Here is a 17,284-nt window from a genome sequence, read left to right as displayed (position 1 = left end):
TGCATGTATATACGATTGCATGTGTGTATGGTTGTATGTTTGTATGAGTATGTGTTTATATGATTATATGTGTACATATATGCATATATGTGATTACATGTGTGTATGGATAGATATATATGGCTAGATTGTATGGATAGATATGATTGCTTATATATATAGTTGTATTTATAAGATTATGCATGTATATGACTAAATATATGTGTGATATAGACTGTGTGTGCATGTATGTATGTATATGTATGTGGGCATGTGTGTGCATCTGTATGTAAAAGAATTTTAATCCAGCAACATGGCTGCTCTGGCAAGAGATCACATCCAAAGACCTTCTAGGTCTATGTGATCTGGCTGGAATGTAGACATTACCTTTAGTACACATGTGATCTGGCTGGAATGTAGACATTACCTTTAGTACACATGTGATCTGGCTGGAATGTAGACATTACCCTTAGTACACATCTTTAATCCCAAACAGTATAAGAAAGGTTAAAAGGAAGGAAGCAGTCATGTTTGAAAGTGATGTGTAATTGAAGGACAGACAAAGTGACAAATCATAGAGAGATCTGATTGAAGAGTCAGAGATAAGATACACCCAACTCTCAAGAGAATAGCACCGGGGAGAGAGAGGGGGGCAGTTTTAGCAGTACAGTCTTACAAAGGCAGGTGGCAAAAGAACGAGCTAGATACAGGTGAAGATAGAAAGAACCAGCAAACAAGGAGGAGCCAGAAGAAAGAGACAGAAAATTAGGACATATTGCCAAAGGTAGTATGAACCAAGCAGAGCAATTCAGTCAGAAGCCAAGAGAAGCCAGTTCGAATCAGTCAGCTTGGAGTGGAGTTTGGGCCAGAACAGCTGAGTTAAACCAGCCAGCTAGAGTTCAGAGAGAAGTAGAGGGAGTTTATTCAACAGTAAGTCTCCAAGACAATTACACCTGGTGAATAAAAGTTACATTTACGTATGTGTGTACATGAGTATATCTGTGTGTGAGTGTGTGTGTGTGTGTGTGTCTGTCTGTCTGTGTGTGTTCACAGGAGACTGGCTGAGGAGGTTAATATGGAGATGGGAGCTTTTTCTGCTGGCTCTGAAGTTTTCCTCTCTCTGTTTCTATTCCAACCCCTTTGGGTTTTTGAGACACAATATCACACCATGCGGCCCATATTGTCCTCAAACTTGAGATCCTTCTGCCTCAGCCTCCCAAGAACTGGAGTAACAGGTGAGTGCCACTGACCCTAACCCAATTTCTCATTCTGACACAGTGCTCAATGCAAGCGTAATGAATATTCAGTAGGCCTTTGAGGTCTTCAAAACAACCCTCCCTGGGGGCTTAACCATCCCAGAAGCTGCCAGCCCCCTCCCCCGCCCCCCAGGGCTCACCTTCTCAGCAGCTCCTGAGGGGACAGCTCTGCAGGCCCTCCGGCATCGCTCCCGCTGTCACTGCTGTCTGTGCTCTCAGAACTGCTATTTTTTTCCGATTTCTTATTCTTTTGCTTACTTTTGTGTTTGTGTTTCTTATGTTTCTTTTTCTAGGAAAGAAGAAAATAAAAATGAAGGTTAGAAAGCAAGAGAAACAATAGATGGAAAGAAGCTGATCAAGGGCTGGGGAGTAGCTCAGATAGTAAAGTTCTGGCTGACCAAGCTTCATCTATAAAAAGCAGGTGTGGTGCTGCAGGCCTACTGCTCCATCCCAGCAGCAGCATCTCCAGGTTCAAAAGATAAGGTGGAGGGGCCAGGCGTGGTGGCATGTACTCCAGCACTCAGGACACAGAGGCAAGTGGATCTCTGTGAGTTCAAGGACAGCTTGGCCTACAGAGTGAATTCTAGGGTAGCCAGGGCTATACTGAGAGACCTTGCCTCAAGAAAACAAAAACAAAAACCTGAAAAAAAAGCCAAAACACAAAAAAGGTGAACAACTGAATATGATGCTTGACCTATATATACACAATTGAACATACATATTTGTACAAATAAACACAGGCAGACACGAGCGTACACACACACATACACACACCCCTAACCCAGGAGCATGACGTATAACTTATTGGTAGAGCCCCTGCCTAGATTCCCCCAGTGAGGGGCTGGGGGTGTGGCTCAGTGGTAGAGCCCCTGCCTAGAATCCTTTAGTAAAGTGTTGGCAGATTAGTTCAGTAATAAAGTGCTTGGAATTTGCCTGAAAAGGACTGGGGACTTAGCTCAAAGGTAGAACTTTGTCATATATAATAACCTGGGCTGAAAAGAAAGATAAAAAACACCTACACTGGGCACACTGGGCATGTGTTTGGATGCTAGAGCTGTTAAGAAACCAAACTTTTTTTTTTCCTTTTTATTTAAAACTTTAAAAAATTAAATAATTCTCCTTTAAAGTATGCTTTGGCCTAATGGTGACACCCAGAGCTAGCAGCTGTGACACATTAAACCACACTGGCATCCCAAACATGTCAACAGCAGACAAAGTAGAACCACACAGGTGCAGGCAGGACCTCATGGTGACTCTCAACCCCCATCCTCCTAGGAATCTGACTTGTCCCAGCAAGGCAGACAGAGGGAAGAGAGCGGCGGCGGGCCACTGCCGAGCAGAAATAAGAGCACCCGGGTCTGCTTCTCCAACACTGGCTGTGCAGCCTTACTCCGCACTCAGGCCTGGGCAGGGACACACAGGTCCTGCCACTATGGATAGCCAGACTGCAGGTTATAAGCCATAAAGAACACGTGGATGACAAAAAATGTGTCACTTACAGAATTCTTTGTCTCAAGCTTCTTTCCCTTCAAATGGCACTAAGGCCCAAGAGCTTAGTCTATGGTAATAATGAGGTGGGTGTGGACAGTTTTATTACTTAATGTGTAATGTTTACTACAAGGTACCTCAAATCCTTTAAAATGTTTTTCTTTATATTTATGTGTATGGGTGTTCTGCCTGTGTGTGTCTTGTACACAGTGCCTGTGGAGGCATCAGATCGCCTGGAGCTGGAGGTGTAGACAATTGTAAGCCAGGTGACAGAAACCAAAGCCACCAGGGCACTTAAACACTGAGCCACCCATGCAGAGAATACAACAGGTATGTGTCATGCCTAACTGGACACGAATTTCTTTTCTTTTTTCTTTTCTATCTGTCTCTCTCTGTCTCCCTCTCTGTCTCTGTCTCTGTCTCTCTATCTCTGTCTCTTTCCTCTTTCTTTCTTTCTTTCTTTCTTTCTTTCTTTCTTTCTTTCTTTCTTTCTTTCTTTCTTCCTTCCTTCCTTCCTTCCTTCCTTCCTTCCTTCCTTCCTTCCTTCCCTTAAATGCAACTACTCAAAATTGGCTGCTCTAAAAAAAAAAACAAAACAAAACAAAAAACCACAAAGGTTCTGAGAAAAAAGCTAGCACTGGACATGACAATTCTACCAAGTCACCAAAGGGCCTATGTCCAGTGTTGCAGCCAGGAGCCCCTCTCCCAGGGGCTTCACAGGATGTCCCCACACTTCTCTACTCTAGAGGGAGACACTCACCTTCTCTCTCTTTCTTCTGTGTTCCTTCTTGCTCTTGTGTCTTTCTTTGCTCTTCTTGGGTTTCTCTTTTTGAGGTATCTCGAGTTTCTGGCGAGAGTCTGGGGAGGAAGGTGTGATAAGCACGTGAGCAGAAGAGACAAAAGGAAGACTAACCATTAGGGAGCCCTGCCACTTTCTAATCTTATTGATAGTCAGATATTTCAAAATGTCAGCTCCCCAAAGTCTTTTCTTTTTTTTTTTTTAAATGTATTATTTATTTATTTATTATATGTAAGTACACTGTAGCTGTCTTCAGATGTACCAGAAGAGGGCATCAGATCTCATTACGGGTGGTTGTGAGCCACCATGTGGTTGCTGGGATTTGAACTTCGGACCTTCGGAAGAGCAGTCGGGTGCTCTTACCTACTGAGCCATCTCACCAGCCCCCCCAAAGTCTTTTCTAATGCTGCTTTTTGTAAGTCCATATCCACTAAGTAACCCATACACCAAGTTATTATTCACTATTTTATGGAAATCAAGACATCTAGAAAATAGGCACAAATAAATCACAAGAGTACTTTTTTTTTTTTTTTTTTTTTTTTTTTTTTTTTTGGTTTTTCGAGACAGGGTTTCTCTGTATAGCCCTGGCTGTCCTGGAACTCACTTTGTAGACCAGGCTGGCCTCGAACTCAGAAATCCGCCTGCCTCTGCCTCCCGAGTGCTGGGATTAAAGGCGTGCGCCACCACGCCCGGCTCCACAAGAGTACTTTAACTACTAACACCAACCTGGAACCAAAGACCCATGAAACAAAGCCAAGAGAGACATGCTCGCTGGGATTCTCTGAAATTGGGCTAAGCGGCTAAGCCAGTACTTAGGTGGGAACGCTATAGGAAGCAGGGTGGTGGACAATGGAATCGCATGCTGCTTATCTGACTGGGCCATGTAGCCTGGCTTTCAAAGCCACAGCCAAAACCAGGCTGACTATCTTCACGGGGGACATAAGCACATGGCCCTAGAACAGAAGCTGCTAAAGACGCCAGGGACGAGGGATAGCCTGTGCGTTAGCCAATGTCCAAATAACCTGAAAATATCCTCTATCCACAATGCCCCTCCCCCCCTCTTTTTTTGCAACAAGGTCTCACTATGTAGCCCTAGCTGTCTTGGAACTCACTCTCTCTGTGTACATCAAGCTGGCCTTACACTCACAGAGATCCATCTGCCCCTGCTTCCTGAATATTGAGATTAAAGGGGCCTCAAATCTGTGATCCTCCTGCTTCAGTGTCCTAAGTGCAAGGGTTATAGTGCTATACCAGCTATGAAAAATCAGAACATTTAAGATGCTTAGTAACATAAACACCTCAAAGCTGAGAAGGGAAGGACACTTAGAGTTTCGATATTGTAAAGGGACAGCTGTCCCTCGGGCAATCAGTGGAGGGAGCAGGTATTCGTGAAACTGCAATCAGAAACCCTGTGAGCACTTGGTGGCTGTGGAATGAGGTAGATGGGTGGGAGAGACATTTGTGGGGCTGTTCCTTTGCAAGGGTGGCACATGGGGAGGTGTACTGGACTCACTGGGGCAGAAGACAGGAGGCAGCCGAGGCCCGAACTCTTCCCGTTCGTCAATCTGTACCTTTTGGATGGGGAAGGGGGTTGCAGGCTCACAAGGCTCCGGCTCCGGCTCCGGCTCAGCAGCTGAAAAACACCTGCATATTAATTTCAGTCATGTGCCCGGCGCTGACGCGCTTGCGCCCTGGTGGTTTTGCCATGGAATGGTACGCTTTCCTCAGTCTGCTGAAGCAGCTGAGCTGAGCACACGGTGGTGGGCGAGGTGGAGGCTACCTCTGCCTGAGGACACTGGGGCTGGGAGGTCAGCTACATTAGGCCACCCAGAACCAAGTGCATGACAGGTTGTCCACAGGAGGCCATTGTAGAGAGCCAGAGGCCTGCACTCCAAAGGAGCTCACTAGAAGAAGGCCCATACAAGATACAAGCTTACCAACAGGGGTGAGAGACTGTGTCCTACCCCATAAACCTCACTCAAAATATACTATCAACAGAAGAAATAGTGAAAATAAAGGATTCTTTTCACAGTAAACCAGCCCCTCCAAAAAGATAAACAGACTACTCCACTGTCAGACAGAACGAGCATAAAGCTGGGACTCCTGTATCAGGAGTGTTAACAGCAGCGGTCCTGCCCAGGAATGTTAACAGCGGTCCTGCCTACCTGCCTACCTGCTTTCTACTTTCCTGTACCATTTTTGGTTTTCATTTTTGAGACAATCTTACATAGCCCCGGTTAGCCTCCAACTCATTCTGTAGCTGAGGATGGCCTAGAGCCTAGAGCCTGCTGTCCATACACCAGTTCTGGACCATGTACAATTTATGCAGTGTTCAGGATTGAACCCAGGCCCCCATGCATGGGAGGCAGGCACTCTACTACTGAGCTATATTGCCAGCCCTATGTTCACTATAGACAAAGCTGTCCTGGAACTCACAGAGATCCACCTGCCTCTGCCTCTCCCAAGTGCTAGAGTTTAAGGCATTTACCACTATGGCCAGTCTTTTAACCTTCAAGTATACATGACTTTATAATTAAAAACAATAAGGGTTTTATCCACAGGAAGAAAAAAAAAAGAACGGATATTGCAGTCATCTAAAATGAATATTGAATCATATCCCTGTGTATGACCCTGGTTAAGGGCCTTTAGGATTGATACTCAGGTCTACCACAGACAGACACAGAGGCAGATATGGGGCAGACAGACAGACAGAACCTCCAGTGATGCAGATGGAAACTGACCACAGCTCTAGCATCCCAAAGTCTGCCTGTTTTGTCTGGAACACTCGAAGTGATGCACGGAACAAGCAGGCCAGTCTTCTGGGCAAGTGTGGCGTCAGGAAATGAGCATAGACCCTCTTACCAGTTGGGATGCCAGGCCATGCCTGCTGGAGCCAACAGAAGCATAACACCCTCTCCTAGACAGTGGACCCTGGACATCCTGACCAAAGGCATTCCCAGAACCCTGACACTCCCTCAGCAACCAGGGAAAGGAATGAGGGAGGGAGGGAGGGAGGGAGGGAAGGAAGGAAGGAAGGAAGGAAGGAAGGAAGGAAGGAAGGAAGGAAGGAAGAAAGGAAGGAGAAGGAGAAGAAGGAAGGAAGGAAGGAAGGAAGGAAGGGAGGGAGGGAGGGAGGGAGGGAGGGAGGGAGGAAAGAAAGAAAGAAAGAAAGAAAGAAAGAAAGAAAGAAAGAAAGAAAGAAAGAAAGAAAGAAAGAAAGAAAGGAAGGAAGGAAGGAAGGAAGGAAGGAAGGAAGGAAGGAAGGAAGAAAGAAAGAAAGGAAGGAAGAAAGAAAGAAAGAAAGAAGAAGAAAGAAAGAAGAAAAGAAGAGGAAGAAAGAAGGAAGGAAGAAAGGAAAGAAAGGAAAGAAAGAAAGAAAGAAAGAAAGAAAGAAAGAAAGAAAGAAAGAAAACAGGAAGAAAGAATGGAAGGAAGGAAGGAAGGAGGAAGGAAGGAAGGAAGGAAGGAAGAAGAAAGAAAGAAAGAAAGAAAGAAAGAAAGAAAGAAAGAAAGAAAGAAAGAAAGAAAGGAAGGAAGAAAGGAAGGAAGGAAGGGGAGAGAGAAAAAGGGAGAAAGGAAGGAAGGAAGGATGGATGGAAGGAAGGAAGGAAGGAAGGAAGGAAGGAAGGAAGGAAGGAAGGAAGGAATTTTGGACAAGTTAGATACTGAACTCTATCCCAACTCTTAAAAAAAATTTTAAAGAAAATTTGTACTTTTTCAATTCTTAACTAGGCTAAGTTGGGAAATCAATATTGTCAAAAACAACTATCTTTAAAATACACATCAGAGATTTAAACTAGATTTAAAAAAGATCCAAAACGAGAGACTCTACTCAGACAAATTAAAATATAGTGATAGAAGGCCAAGAGGTGGCACAGACCCTAAAATGTTTGCCACACACGAGGACCCGAGTTTGAACCCAGACCCCACAGAAAAAGCTGAGTGAGATGGCATGTACTTCTAAGTTCAGTCTTGGGAGACGTGGGCTTCTGTGGCTTGTTAGCTGGCTGCTTAGGCAAACCGAGGAGCCCCCAGGTACTGCTGAGACTGCATCTCAAAAAGCAAGGTGGTTGTTTATGGAGGCACCACACTTAAGGCTGATCTCTGGACCCACTGTGCCTGCATGCACACATGTAATGTATATCTGAACATACTAACATACACATGCATGCACACGCACACGTGTGTGTGTGTGTGTGTGTGTGTGTGTGTGTGTGTGTGTGTATGAATATGATGAGATACTATTAATTGTCAATTGTCCTAGTTGAAGCTGCAAAGCCAAATGTGGTGCCTGCCTGGAGTCCTAGAAGATAGAGTCTAGGAGATGGGCAAAGGATCAGAGGTTGCAGGCCAGCCTTCTTAGCAATGGCAACGTCAGACTGAGCTTCCTGAGAGCCTGTCTCACCACAGACAAACAAGACTGCACCTTAAACACCATCAGCTCTCCCTTAGCACCCAAGTAAGGGAGGTGGCCTTACCAAGAACCACAGAGGTCTCCCCAGCAGCAACCTCCTGGGAGCCTTTAAGGCTGGCCTCCTCAGTGTGCTCTTGACTGTCCTCACTATCATCTTGTTCCTCCTCCGAAGATGAGGACTTTTCATCAGAGGAACTGGCGAAGATGGCTTTGAATAAATCCATGGAAGGGCGGCTACCTTCCCCATCCGTCTGTGCATCCACAGCTTTGTCTACAGTCTGCATACAGTAACAGAGAAACAAGAGTCAGGGATGAGAGGACCGGATGCTTTGAAACACAGTGTACACATAAGCAAATAGTTAAGATTGGGTTTAGGGGGAGTGGGCAGATGGCTGAGTGGTTAAGCACTGGCTACTCTTGTAGAGGACCTGGGTTTGATTCCCAGCACCCATGTGGAGGCTTACATCATCATAACTCCAGCTCCAGGGATCAGCAGGTGCCGCATGCACATCTGTGCATGGGAGTAAAATACTCACACAGTTTTAGAAAGTGGTTTGGGGTATTCCCCAGTGCCACCTAACCAAGTGTGTAGCACTTTCCCTCTGTGGGGTTCTTGTAAAATATACTCAGGAATATTACCAAAAGGTCTTAATGATTCTGTTAGAGAATCCCAGGACCACCACGGTTTGACTGTGAAACGCTCCGTATGGTGTTCAATGCTAGCATGTGCAAGGCCCTGTGGTATTTGCTCCTTCCAAACGGTGGAAGGAGAGAACCTATTCTCATAGGTCGTCCTCTGACTACACATGTGCAAAAGACAAGTAAACAGAGTAAGAGAACCCAGGGGATGTTCTCTCCACGAAAGGGAACACTTATTCATCATCATACGAGTACAGCATAAGTACGATGCTTTACACAAAGTGAGAGCTGCTTTAGACAGAAATGTGGAAGCTTTTCTCACATACAGCTACAGTTATGTTGTAGGTCTGTCCACTAGGCACCAGCCAGGTAGAACCCATGGGCCAAATCTATCTGGGGTTGGTTTCCATAAGTAAACATGTTCTGGAAAAACGTGTTCTCTGTTATTCACACACAAGCCTGTGGTCTCCTATATACTCACTGTACACCGGGGGGGGGGGGGGGGGGGGGGGGGGGGGGGGGGGGGGGGGCGGGGGGGGCGGGGGGGGCGGGGGGCGGGGGGGGGCGGGGGAGCAGCAGAGGCTGTCATCTGCTCATACAGGCACACACAAACTCAGGCACACACACAGACACACAGGCACACACACTTGCACACGGGCACACACATGTACATGGGCACACACACACACACTTGTATACACACACATGCACACACATGCATGTGTTCATACACACATGGGTACATGCACATACACACAGGCACACACACATGGGCACATGGCACACACACATCCACTACTTAATAGAGAACATAACACATAGAGAGGGCCTGGACAGCAGTACCCCCATACCATGTCTGGGCGTGGCTCTGGGGCCTGTTCCTCTTTGCTTCCTAAGGCACTGGATTCTTGTTTTGGAGGTCCAACTTTTGATCTAGCTTGACTTAAAAACTCGCTAATGGAATCCTCTTTCTTCTCCTGTTTGGATGTGTCCCATCGTGATGGTTTCCTGGATTCTGAAAGGCAGGAAGGAACCCGACAACACTGGAATTAGTGAACAGAAGACAAATTCAAGACTGACCGTTCATTTGCTCAGAGCCTCGGTCTACCTTGGATGGGCCAGGTGCACTGTACAAAGTACTGGGGATATGGCAGGTGCAGAGAGACCCAAGCCCAGAGGTTAAACTACTGGCTTGTTTGCCCAGTGTCACTGTACAGGTATAAGCAATCCTTAACCGAGAAAGTCTACATCGCGCTCACATAGGGCTGGTCTACTCTTTACTTCCCCTCCCAACCAGTGAGGAATTGAGACCTAGATCAGTACCCAGGTCCCATGGGCATCAGCACTTAGGTCCCAACAAGTTCTACTCACTGTCTGGACCCCGTTGCTGCGGGGCTTTTTCACTTGGTACTGGAGCCGTGGGCAGAGGGGCAGGCTCTGGGAGCGTCAGGAAGTTGAACACTGAGTATTTATCCCTCTTCACTCTGGGTAAGCCAACTAAAGTTGAGCTGGGATAGCAGGTAAAAAGGAAAAAAGATGATGTTTTAATAACAACAGCTAGGATAAAACCCGCATCCGGTAAGACTTGCTTTCTCGAATCGGTTCTCTGGCTAGGCTGCAGAGGCTCAAGACATTTCTACTTCTCAAAGAAGTTCAGGAAGGTAGAGTGCCTGACTTCAGAACCCTTGAGGTTTTTTCTTTTAGAATATTGACTATCAAGCATGGGGATACACACCTTTTATCCCAGTACACAGGAGGCAGATGGATCTCTGAGTGTTCAAGGCCAGCATGGTCTATACAGGGAGTTCCAGGTCAGGTAATGACACACAGTGAGACATTGTCTTTAAAAAGAAGAGGAGAAGGAGGAGGAGGAGGAGGAGGAAGAGGAAGAAGAGGAGGAGGAGGAAGAGGAGGAGAAAGAGGAGGACGACTAAAACTTTTAACTTCAAAGTGGCTTTACACTAACTGAAAGTTCCATAGCTAAAAACATAATTATATTTTCCAGTATATGCTTTCTGGGAATATTTTTAATCCAATAAGAAGATGCTAAACTTGTGTTTTTTTAATTGATCCATTCAGTTTATGGTCAGAAGGTCAGAAGAGGACATCAGAACCCCTAGAACTAGAGTTACAGACAATTGTGAGCTGCCATGTGGGTGCTGGGGCCCAAACCTGGTCCTCTGTAAGAACAGTCAGAGCTCTAAACCACTGAGTCATCTCTGACACTTTATAAAGAGAATTTAAAAATAAAGCATTAGGTTGAGAGAAGAGCCCATGGGAGAGAGCTGGACAAACATGTGAAAGGCCCTGTGTTTGGTCCTAGCATGTGCAAGGCCTTGTGTCTGATCCTAGCATGTGCAAGGCCCTGTGGTATTTGGTCCTAGCATGTGCAAGACCCTGTGTCTGGTCCTAGCATGTGCAAGGCCCTGTGTCTGATCCTAGCATGTTCCCAAACACACATGAAGGAAAAAGAACCACAAATGACATGTTTTATTGTTACTTGACATAGGGTCTCTCCAGTATTTATCCCTAGTTGTCCCTCTGTAGACCAAGCTGGCCTCAGTCTCCCAGAGATGCTCCTGCCTCTGCCTCCAAAGTGCTACCATCAAAGGCAGGCTGCCATATTTAGCTGTAAGTAACATATTTCAAATAAAATGTTTGAGCAGCATTAAAAAGATGCCACATGAAGTCATTCCGACATGGAATAAACGTTACCCGTATTTGTACTTTAGCAATGAAGTAACAGGTTACAATATGGTTTAAATACATGTGACAACACAGACTCATGTACACAATCATATGAATCACAGTTAAGGGGACAGGGTTGGCTAGAGAGATGGCTCAGTAGTTTAGAGTGCTTACTGCTCTTCCAGGGGTCTGGGTTGGGTTCCCAGCACCTGTCATGTGGCTCACAACCACCTGTCCCTGCAGCTCCAGGGGATCTGATGCCCTCTGTGGTCCACCTTGAGTCCTCATATATACATACAGACTTACATGAACAAAAATACAAATAAGCAAACAGAAGTTAAAGTAAATGTGCAAACTGGCAACTCCCAATAGTTAGACGTCAACTTCCTCTTGATATGGGGGACCACAGGAGCATAGTATGAACTCTAAGGGGGCTGGAAAAATGGCTCAGTGCTTAAGAGCACTTGCTGTTCTCTCGGAGGACCCAAGTTCAGTTCCCAGCACGCATGCAGTAGCTTAAGTCCAGTTCCAGGAGCTTTTCTAAGCCCTAAGGGTGGCAGGTAAATACGTAGTGCATAGACGCACATGCAAGCAAAAATACATAAGATAAATCTAATAATTTTTTTCTCTTAAATGAGCTTTCACGGAGTGGGTGGAAAGACAAGCTAACCCAACTCACCCTGGATAAGGGTCAGGGACGTTAAACCTCTTGCACAGAAGCTTGTCGGGGTGCCACTCAAACGTGTCTCGGGTGAGCTTCCCAAACATCTTCATCTTCACAGCCGACTGCTTGTCACTGACATCGTTCTAGGAAGAGACAGACGTTCTGCCAGCTGTACTCAGAGAACTGACCTCACTAGTCTTCCAAGTTGGAAGAAAATCAAGCTGTAGGTTGGAGAGATGGCACGTTGCTCCTGCAGGGGACCTGATGCTATTCCCCACAGCCAAGTCCAGCAGCTCGCAACCGCCTGTCACTCCAGCTCCAGAGGATCTAAACCCATCTGGACTCGCTGGGCACCCACACTCACATGCAAATACTCACATGCAGAGGCACTCATATATGAAGTTGTTTTGTGTTTTTGTTTTTGTTTTTGTTTTGTGATTTTCAAGACAGGTTTCTCTGTGTAACTCTGGCTGTACAGGAACTCATTCTGTAGACCAGGCTGGCCTTGAACCTGAGATCCACCTGCCTCTGCCTCCTCAGTGCTGGGATTAAAAGTGTGGGCCATCACCACCAAAATGAAGAATTTTTAAAAATCAGTAAAAATAAATTTTAAAGTATCTATCAGGAGACAAAGACAGATGGATCTCTATGAGTATGAAGCAGCCTTGCCTACAGAGCGAATTCTAAACTAGCCTGGCCTGAATACCAAGACCACATCTCAAAAAAAAAAAAAAAAAAAGGTCAGGTCTGGAACAGATCTCTCAGCAGTTAAGAGCACTGGGTGCTCTTCCGGAGGGCCCAGATTTGATTCCCAGCACCAGAATGGCTCAGCCATCTGTAACTCTAGTTCCAGGGAATTTAACACTGTCTTCTAGCCTCTGAGGGTGCCAGGCACACATGTACACAGAAATACATAAGGCAAAATATTCATACATATCAAATAAAAATAAGTATGTATTGTTTAAAATGCCAAGCTTCATTCCCTTGTACTTCTATCAAAAACAAACAAACTCTGGTCTCGAAATAGCAAGAGTGTGGCTTGTTACACCGCTTATCTCTTACAAGCTAGACACCAAATTATTTCTCACTCTACTATACTATGTGTATTATGATCTTTTCACTGATGAAATATTTAGGTGCATGGCGTTTTTAATTTTAAAATCACTAGGAGGGGCTGCGGAGATGACTTAGTCTCAAGTGCTTGCCACAAAAGCGTAAGGGCCTGAGTTCATTCCCCAGAACCTGCATACAGGCTGGGTGCAAGAGCATGTGTCTAGAATCCCATCCGCAGGGAAGAGGAGACAGGTGGATCCCTGAGGCCCACTGTGCTCAATTGTTGAGCTCTGAGTTCAGTGAGAGACCCTGTCTCAAATCAGTAAGCTCAAGGGGGCTGGAGAGATGGCTCAGCAGTTAAGAGCACCAGCTGCTCTTCCAGAGGACCTGGGTTCCAGCACCCACATGGCAGCTCACAACTGTCTGTAACTCCTGTTCCAGGGGATCTGATACCCGCATACAGACATACAAAACACCAATGCACATAAACAACAACAGCAACAATAAAAACAGTCAGGTGACGCCTGATGGAGTGGCTCACACCTGTAACCCCAGCATCAGGAAGGCTGAGGCAAGAAGAACAGGACTTCCAGGCCAGTTTGCCTATATGAGACCCTGTCTCAAAAAAAAAAAAAAAAAAAAAAAAAAGCTAAATAAAATAAGTTAAATAAGCTACAGAATAATTGAGAAAGATCAAATTCAATGTTGACCTCTGACTTCTATATGCACACATACAGGTACCTGAACATAGTACACACATCCACATAAATACAGACACAACAAACAAATAAAAATCTGACCAGAGCTTGGGAGTGTAGCCTAATGGTTAGACCATGTACATACTAACGCTCTGTGAAAGCCTGGGTTCAACTCAATTCCTACAACTGCAAAACCACAAAATGAAGTTCAGCAGGTAGGCACACGATGGCGACAGACCTCTTGGTCCCTAGGAACTTCGACCTGATCTGAATCTTCCTCCTCCTTGGCGTGAGTGAACCTGGAGGACAGGGTGGAGTTGGAGGACACATAGAGCTGGGCTGCCCGGGCAAACTCTTCCCGCTCTCGGCTTCGCTCCCACTCGGTCATGCTGGGGTCCAGGCATCGTTCCAGAGCATCTGTGGGACAGGAGCAAGGCACTGTTTTACCCCAAGGAAAGCATGGTGCTTGAGGGAGAGCACTGGGCTGTGTGCTTCCTCGGAGGCCGAGCGTCCAGACCCCTGTACTTATGGAGGTGGGGGCACTGGGCGCTTCCTCCAGGCAATATTACTTTCCCTTAAGATGCTTCTTTTTATTCTCCCAGATTTATTTTACTCTATGTGTGGAAATGTTTTCTCTGCAAGCATGTTTGTACACCATGTATGTATGGCTGCTGGATCCCCTGGAACTGGGCTTAGGGATGGTGGCGAGCTGCCATGTGGGTGCTGGAATCAAATCAAGGTCCTCTGCAAGAGCAGCGAGTGATCTTAACTGCTGACCCATCTGTCCAGCCCCAGCTTATCAAGATGCTCTTTATTGAATGCTACTTACTACAGGGTACAAGAGAAAGCTCTTGGAGGCTGGTACATGGCTAACCCTTAGACGCAAGGGCACTGCTGGCACACCCAGATGTTAGCAAATCCAACCAACTTCCTGTGCGAGGGAGGAGACTCTCTCTACCCTTTTTCTGTGTAGCTGTCTTTTGCTACTTTGTTGGTTCTTTCTTCCACCCTTCTTCACCCATTTTCTTCCACTCCTTAGCCTCCTAACACTACCAGGTAGGAGAGAAAAAAGGACAGAGAGGAAAGAAAAGAGGTCCCTGGATAAAGTCGGGGGTCAGAAGGGGGCAACACTATCGTTAGACTATTTCTTGCTGATTAGGGGCTTCAAGCTCCTCAGGGCAAGTTTGATCTTCACCATCAGGATATCTAATTTCTTCTCCTTTTTTTCTTCTTTGTGTATGACTGCTTAACAAACCAAGACCAACAACCAAAAAACTAGCTGTCAGGATCCTGGCATTTATAGACCCTCTGAAAAGTCTATAGAATTCCAAACATCACACAGTTGCAGAAACTATCTGCAGCTGGCAAAATCACACCCTGGCTAGAGCAGGAGGCAAATCACAGTCAGCTGCTATGGACAGTCTGAAGCAGCGTCATATCCCACACCTGGGGTTAAAATGAAAACACATTCCCATAATAATATTTCTGGTTTTTTTTTTTCAAAGGAACTAAAACTCCAAAATTATCACTACTTTGATATGATTTTGGTTTGTTTTGCTTTTTAGTTTTGAAACAAGGACTTGCTACATAGCCAGGACTGGCCTCAAACTCTTGATCCCACTGCCTCAGCCACCCAGTGCTGGAATTATAGGCCTTGACTCTATTTCTGCTATGTATTTGCTTTTTAGAGTGAGGGTCTGAAAACTCTGCACTGTTTATACCAAGTGGACCAAAACTAACGACAGAGCCAAGCGGCTTGACTTGCAGTCTGTGATGGGGGAGGGGCGCACAGAGAAGCTGCCAACCCTGCTAGGCCAGGACCCACCTTTCTGGCCCTTCTTCATGTGTACTAAGAACTCTTCGTATCGTCTCTGCTTTTCTGGATCTTTGGCAAAAGGCTTGAAGTTGTTGGCTCTTGTGGTGACTGTCCCTCCGCCCAGGGCCAGGTGCCATGAGCTGTGCCCCAGGTCTGGTGTGGACGCCTGCGCTCTGCTGCTTGAAGCACTCTGGGCCAGACTCCTGGCCTTGGCTTGGGCGGCTTTCAGGTCAGTTGCCTGCTTCACTTCTTTAATTCTCTCTTTGTCTTTTTGAGACAGAAACTCCAACACTGAAGTAGCTGACCCTAAATAAAAACAGTAACAAGAGATGAAAAACAGCTTGACCTTTTTTGTACATACAGTCACTAAAAATGTCCATAATCACAGGTGAGTGTTTCTGTGACTGATTTATCAATATCTCTATGTTCTGTGAACTGCATATTTACATAACTGGCCACAGGTACAACTCGAGGCAGCGCCCATGCCTGGAGTGTGCTCCATACCCAGGGGGAGGACTCTGAACCACAGGTGGCTATGGTCAGGGCTTCCACAGTCCTCCCACTGAGCACTCATATCACAGAAGCTCACTGGGCACCAACTGCACAGCAGCCAGTGGCCCAGGGTCTGGGGACAATGCAGGTAAGACCCTCCCTCTCACTACAGATAGGAAGGAAGCCAAGAGCAATATCAACACACTGCTTTGAGAAAACAGCAATGGTTCATGCCTGGAATCCTGCTTTATTTTGGAGGCTAGGCAAGATTGATTATGATGAGTTCAAGGCCAGCCTGGGCTACCAACTAAGGTCTTGTCTCATCAAACAAAGAAACAGGCAGAATTATCATGAGTTCATGGCCAGCCTGTGCTATAGACTAAAGTTTTGTCTCAATAAAGAAACTAACAAATAGGGGTGGTGAGATGGCTCAGTGGGTAAGAGCACCCGACTGCTCTTCCGAAGGTCCAGAGTTCAAATCCCAGCAACCACATGGTGGCTCACAACCATCCGTAATGAGATCTGACTCCCTCTTCTGGTGTGTCTGAAGACAGCTACAGTGTACTTATATATAATAAATAAATCTTTAAAAAAAAAAAAAAGAAAAAGAAACTAACAAATAAAATAAAAAGGCTAATAAGATGGCTCAGTGGGTAAAGGCTCCTACCACCAAGCCTGATGATCTGAGTTCAATCTCTAAGACCCACAAATTGGAAGGAGAGAACCGACTCCTGCAAGTTGTCCTCTGACTTTTATACAGGCAGTGTGGTTTACACACACACAACATAAAAAGGCACTTTTTTAAAGTGAGGGTATGTGGTGTGGTGGTGCATGCCTGTAACCCCCAGACTCAAAAGGCTGGTGGAACAAAATAATGAGTCTAGGCTAGTGGGGGTCCACATAGTGAGAACCCCTCTCAAAAAGCAAAAACAAAAGAGGGAGGCCAGGTGTGACAGCACAGGCCTAGCACTTGTGAGGCAGAGGCAAGAGGATTTCTCTGAGTTTAAAGCCAGCCTGGTCTACACAGCCAGCTCCAGGACAACCAAGACAACATAGAGAGACCTTGTCTCAAGGAAGAAAGGAAGAAAGGAAGAAAGGAAGGAAGGAAGGAAGGAAGGAAGAAAGGAAGAAAGGAAGAAAGGAAGAAAGGAAGAAAGGAAGAAAGAAAAGGAAGAAAGGAAGAAAGGAAGAAAGGAAGAAAGGAAGAAAGGAAGAAAGAAAGAAAGAAAGAAAGAAAGAAAGAAAGAAAGAAAGAAAGAAAGAAAGAAAGAAAGAGGGGGGGAGGGAGGGAGGAGGGA

General features: G+C 45.8%; 1 protein-coding gene across 2 annotated transcripts in view; it reads right to left on the bottom strand.

The window, feature by feature from the left end:
- Nucleotides 1-17,284, bottom strand: part of Gpatch1 (G-patch domain containing 1) — a 45,003-nt gene that overhangs the window by 2,872 nt on the left and 24,847 nt on the right. For both annotated transcript variants that reach the window (XM_085841880.1, XM_085841879.1), the window contains exons 11-19: nucleotides 15,504-15,800; nucleotides 13,917-14,095; nucleotides 11,943-12,070; nucleotides 9,947-10,083; nucleotides 9,427-9,590; nucleotides 8,001-8,214; nucleotides 5,036-5,155; nucleotides 3,484-3,581; nucleotides 1,376-1,524 (exon numbers count right to left, since the gene is read on the bottom strand). In XM_085841880.1, coding sequence (XP_085698006.1) covers nucleotides 1,376-1,524; nucleotides 3,484-3,581; nucleotides 5,036-5,155; nucleotides 8,001-8,214; nucleotides 9,427-9,590; nucleotides 9,947-10,083; nucleotides 11,943-12,070; nucleotides 13,917-14,095; nucleotides 15,504-15,800 — 1,486 coding nt within the window. The remainder of the gene's footprint in view (nucleotides 1-1,375; nucleotides 1,525-3,483; nucleotides 3,582-5,035; nucleotides 5,156-8,000; nucleotides 8,215-9,426; nucleotides 9,591-9,946; nucleotides 10,084-11,942; nucleotides 12,071-13,916; nucleotides 14,096-15,503; nucleotides 15,801-17,284) is intronic.

The sequence above is a fragment of the Mus caroli genome, unplaced genomic scaffold (assembly GCF_978045245.1).
Source record: "Mus caroli unplaced genomic scaffold, Mus_caroli_1 scaffold_8, whole genome shotgun sequence".
Classification (NCBI taxonomy): domain Eukaryota; kingdom Metazoa; phylum Chordata; class Mammalia; order Rodentia; family Muridae; genus Mus; species Mus caroli.
The sequence above is the reverse complement of the archived record's forward strand: the minus strand, read 5'-3'. Positions and strand labels throughout refer to the sequence as shown.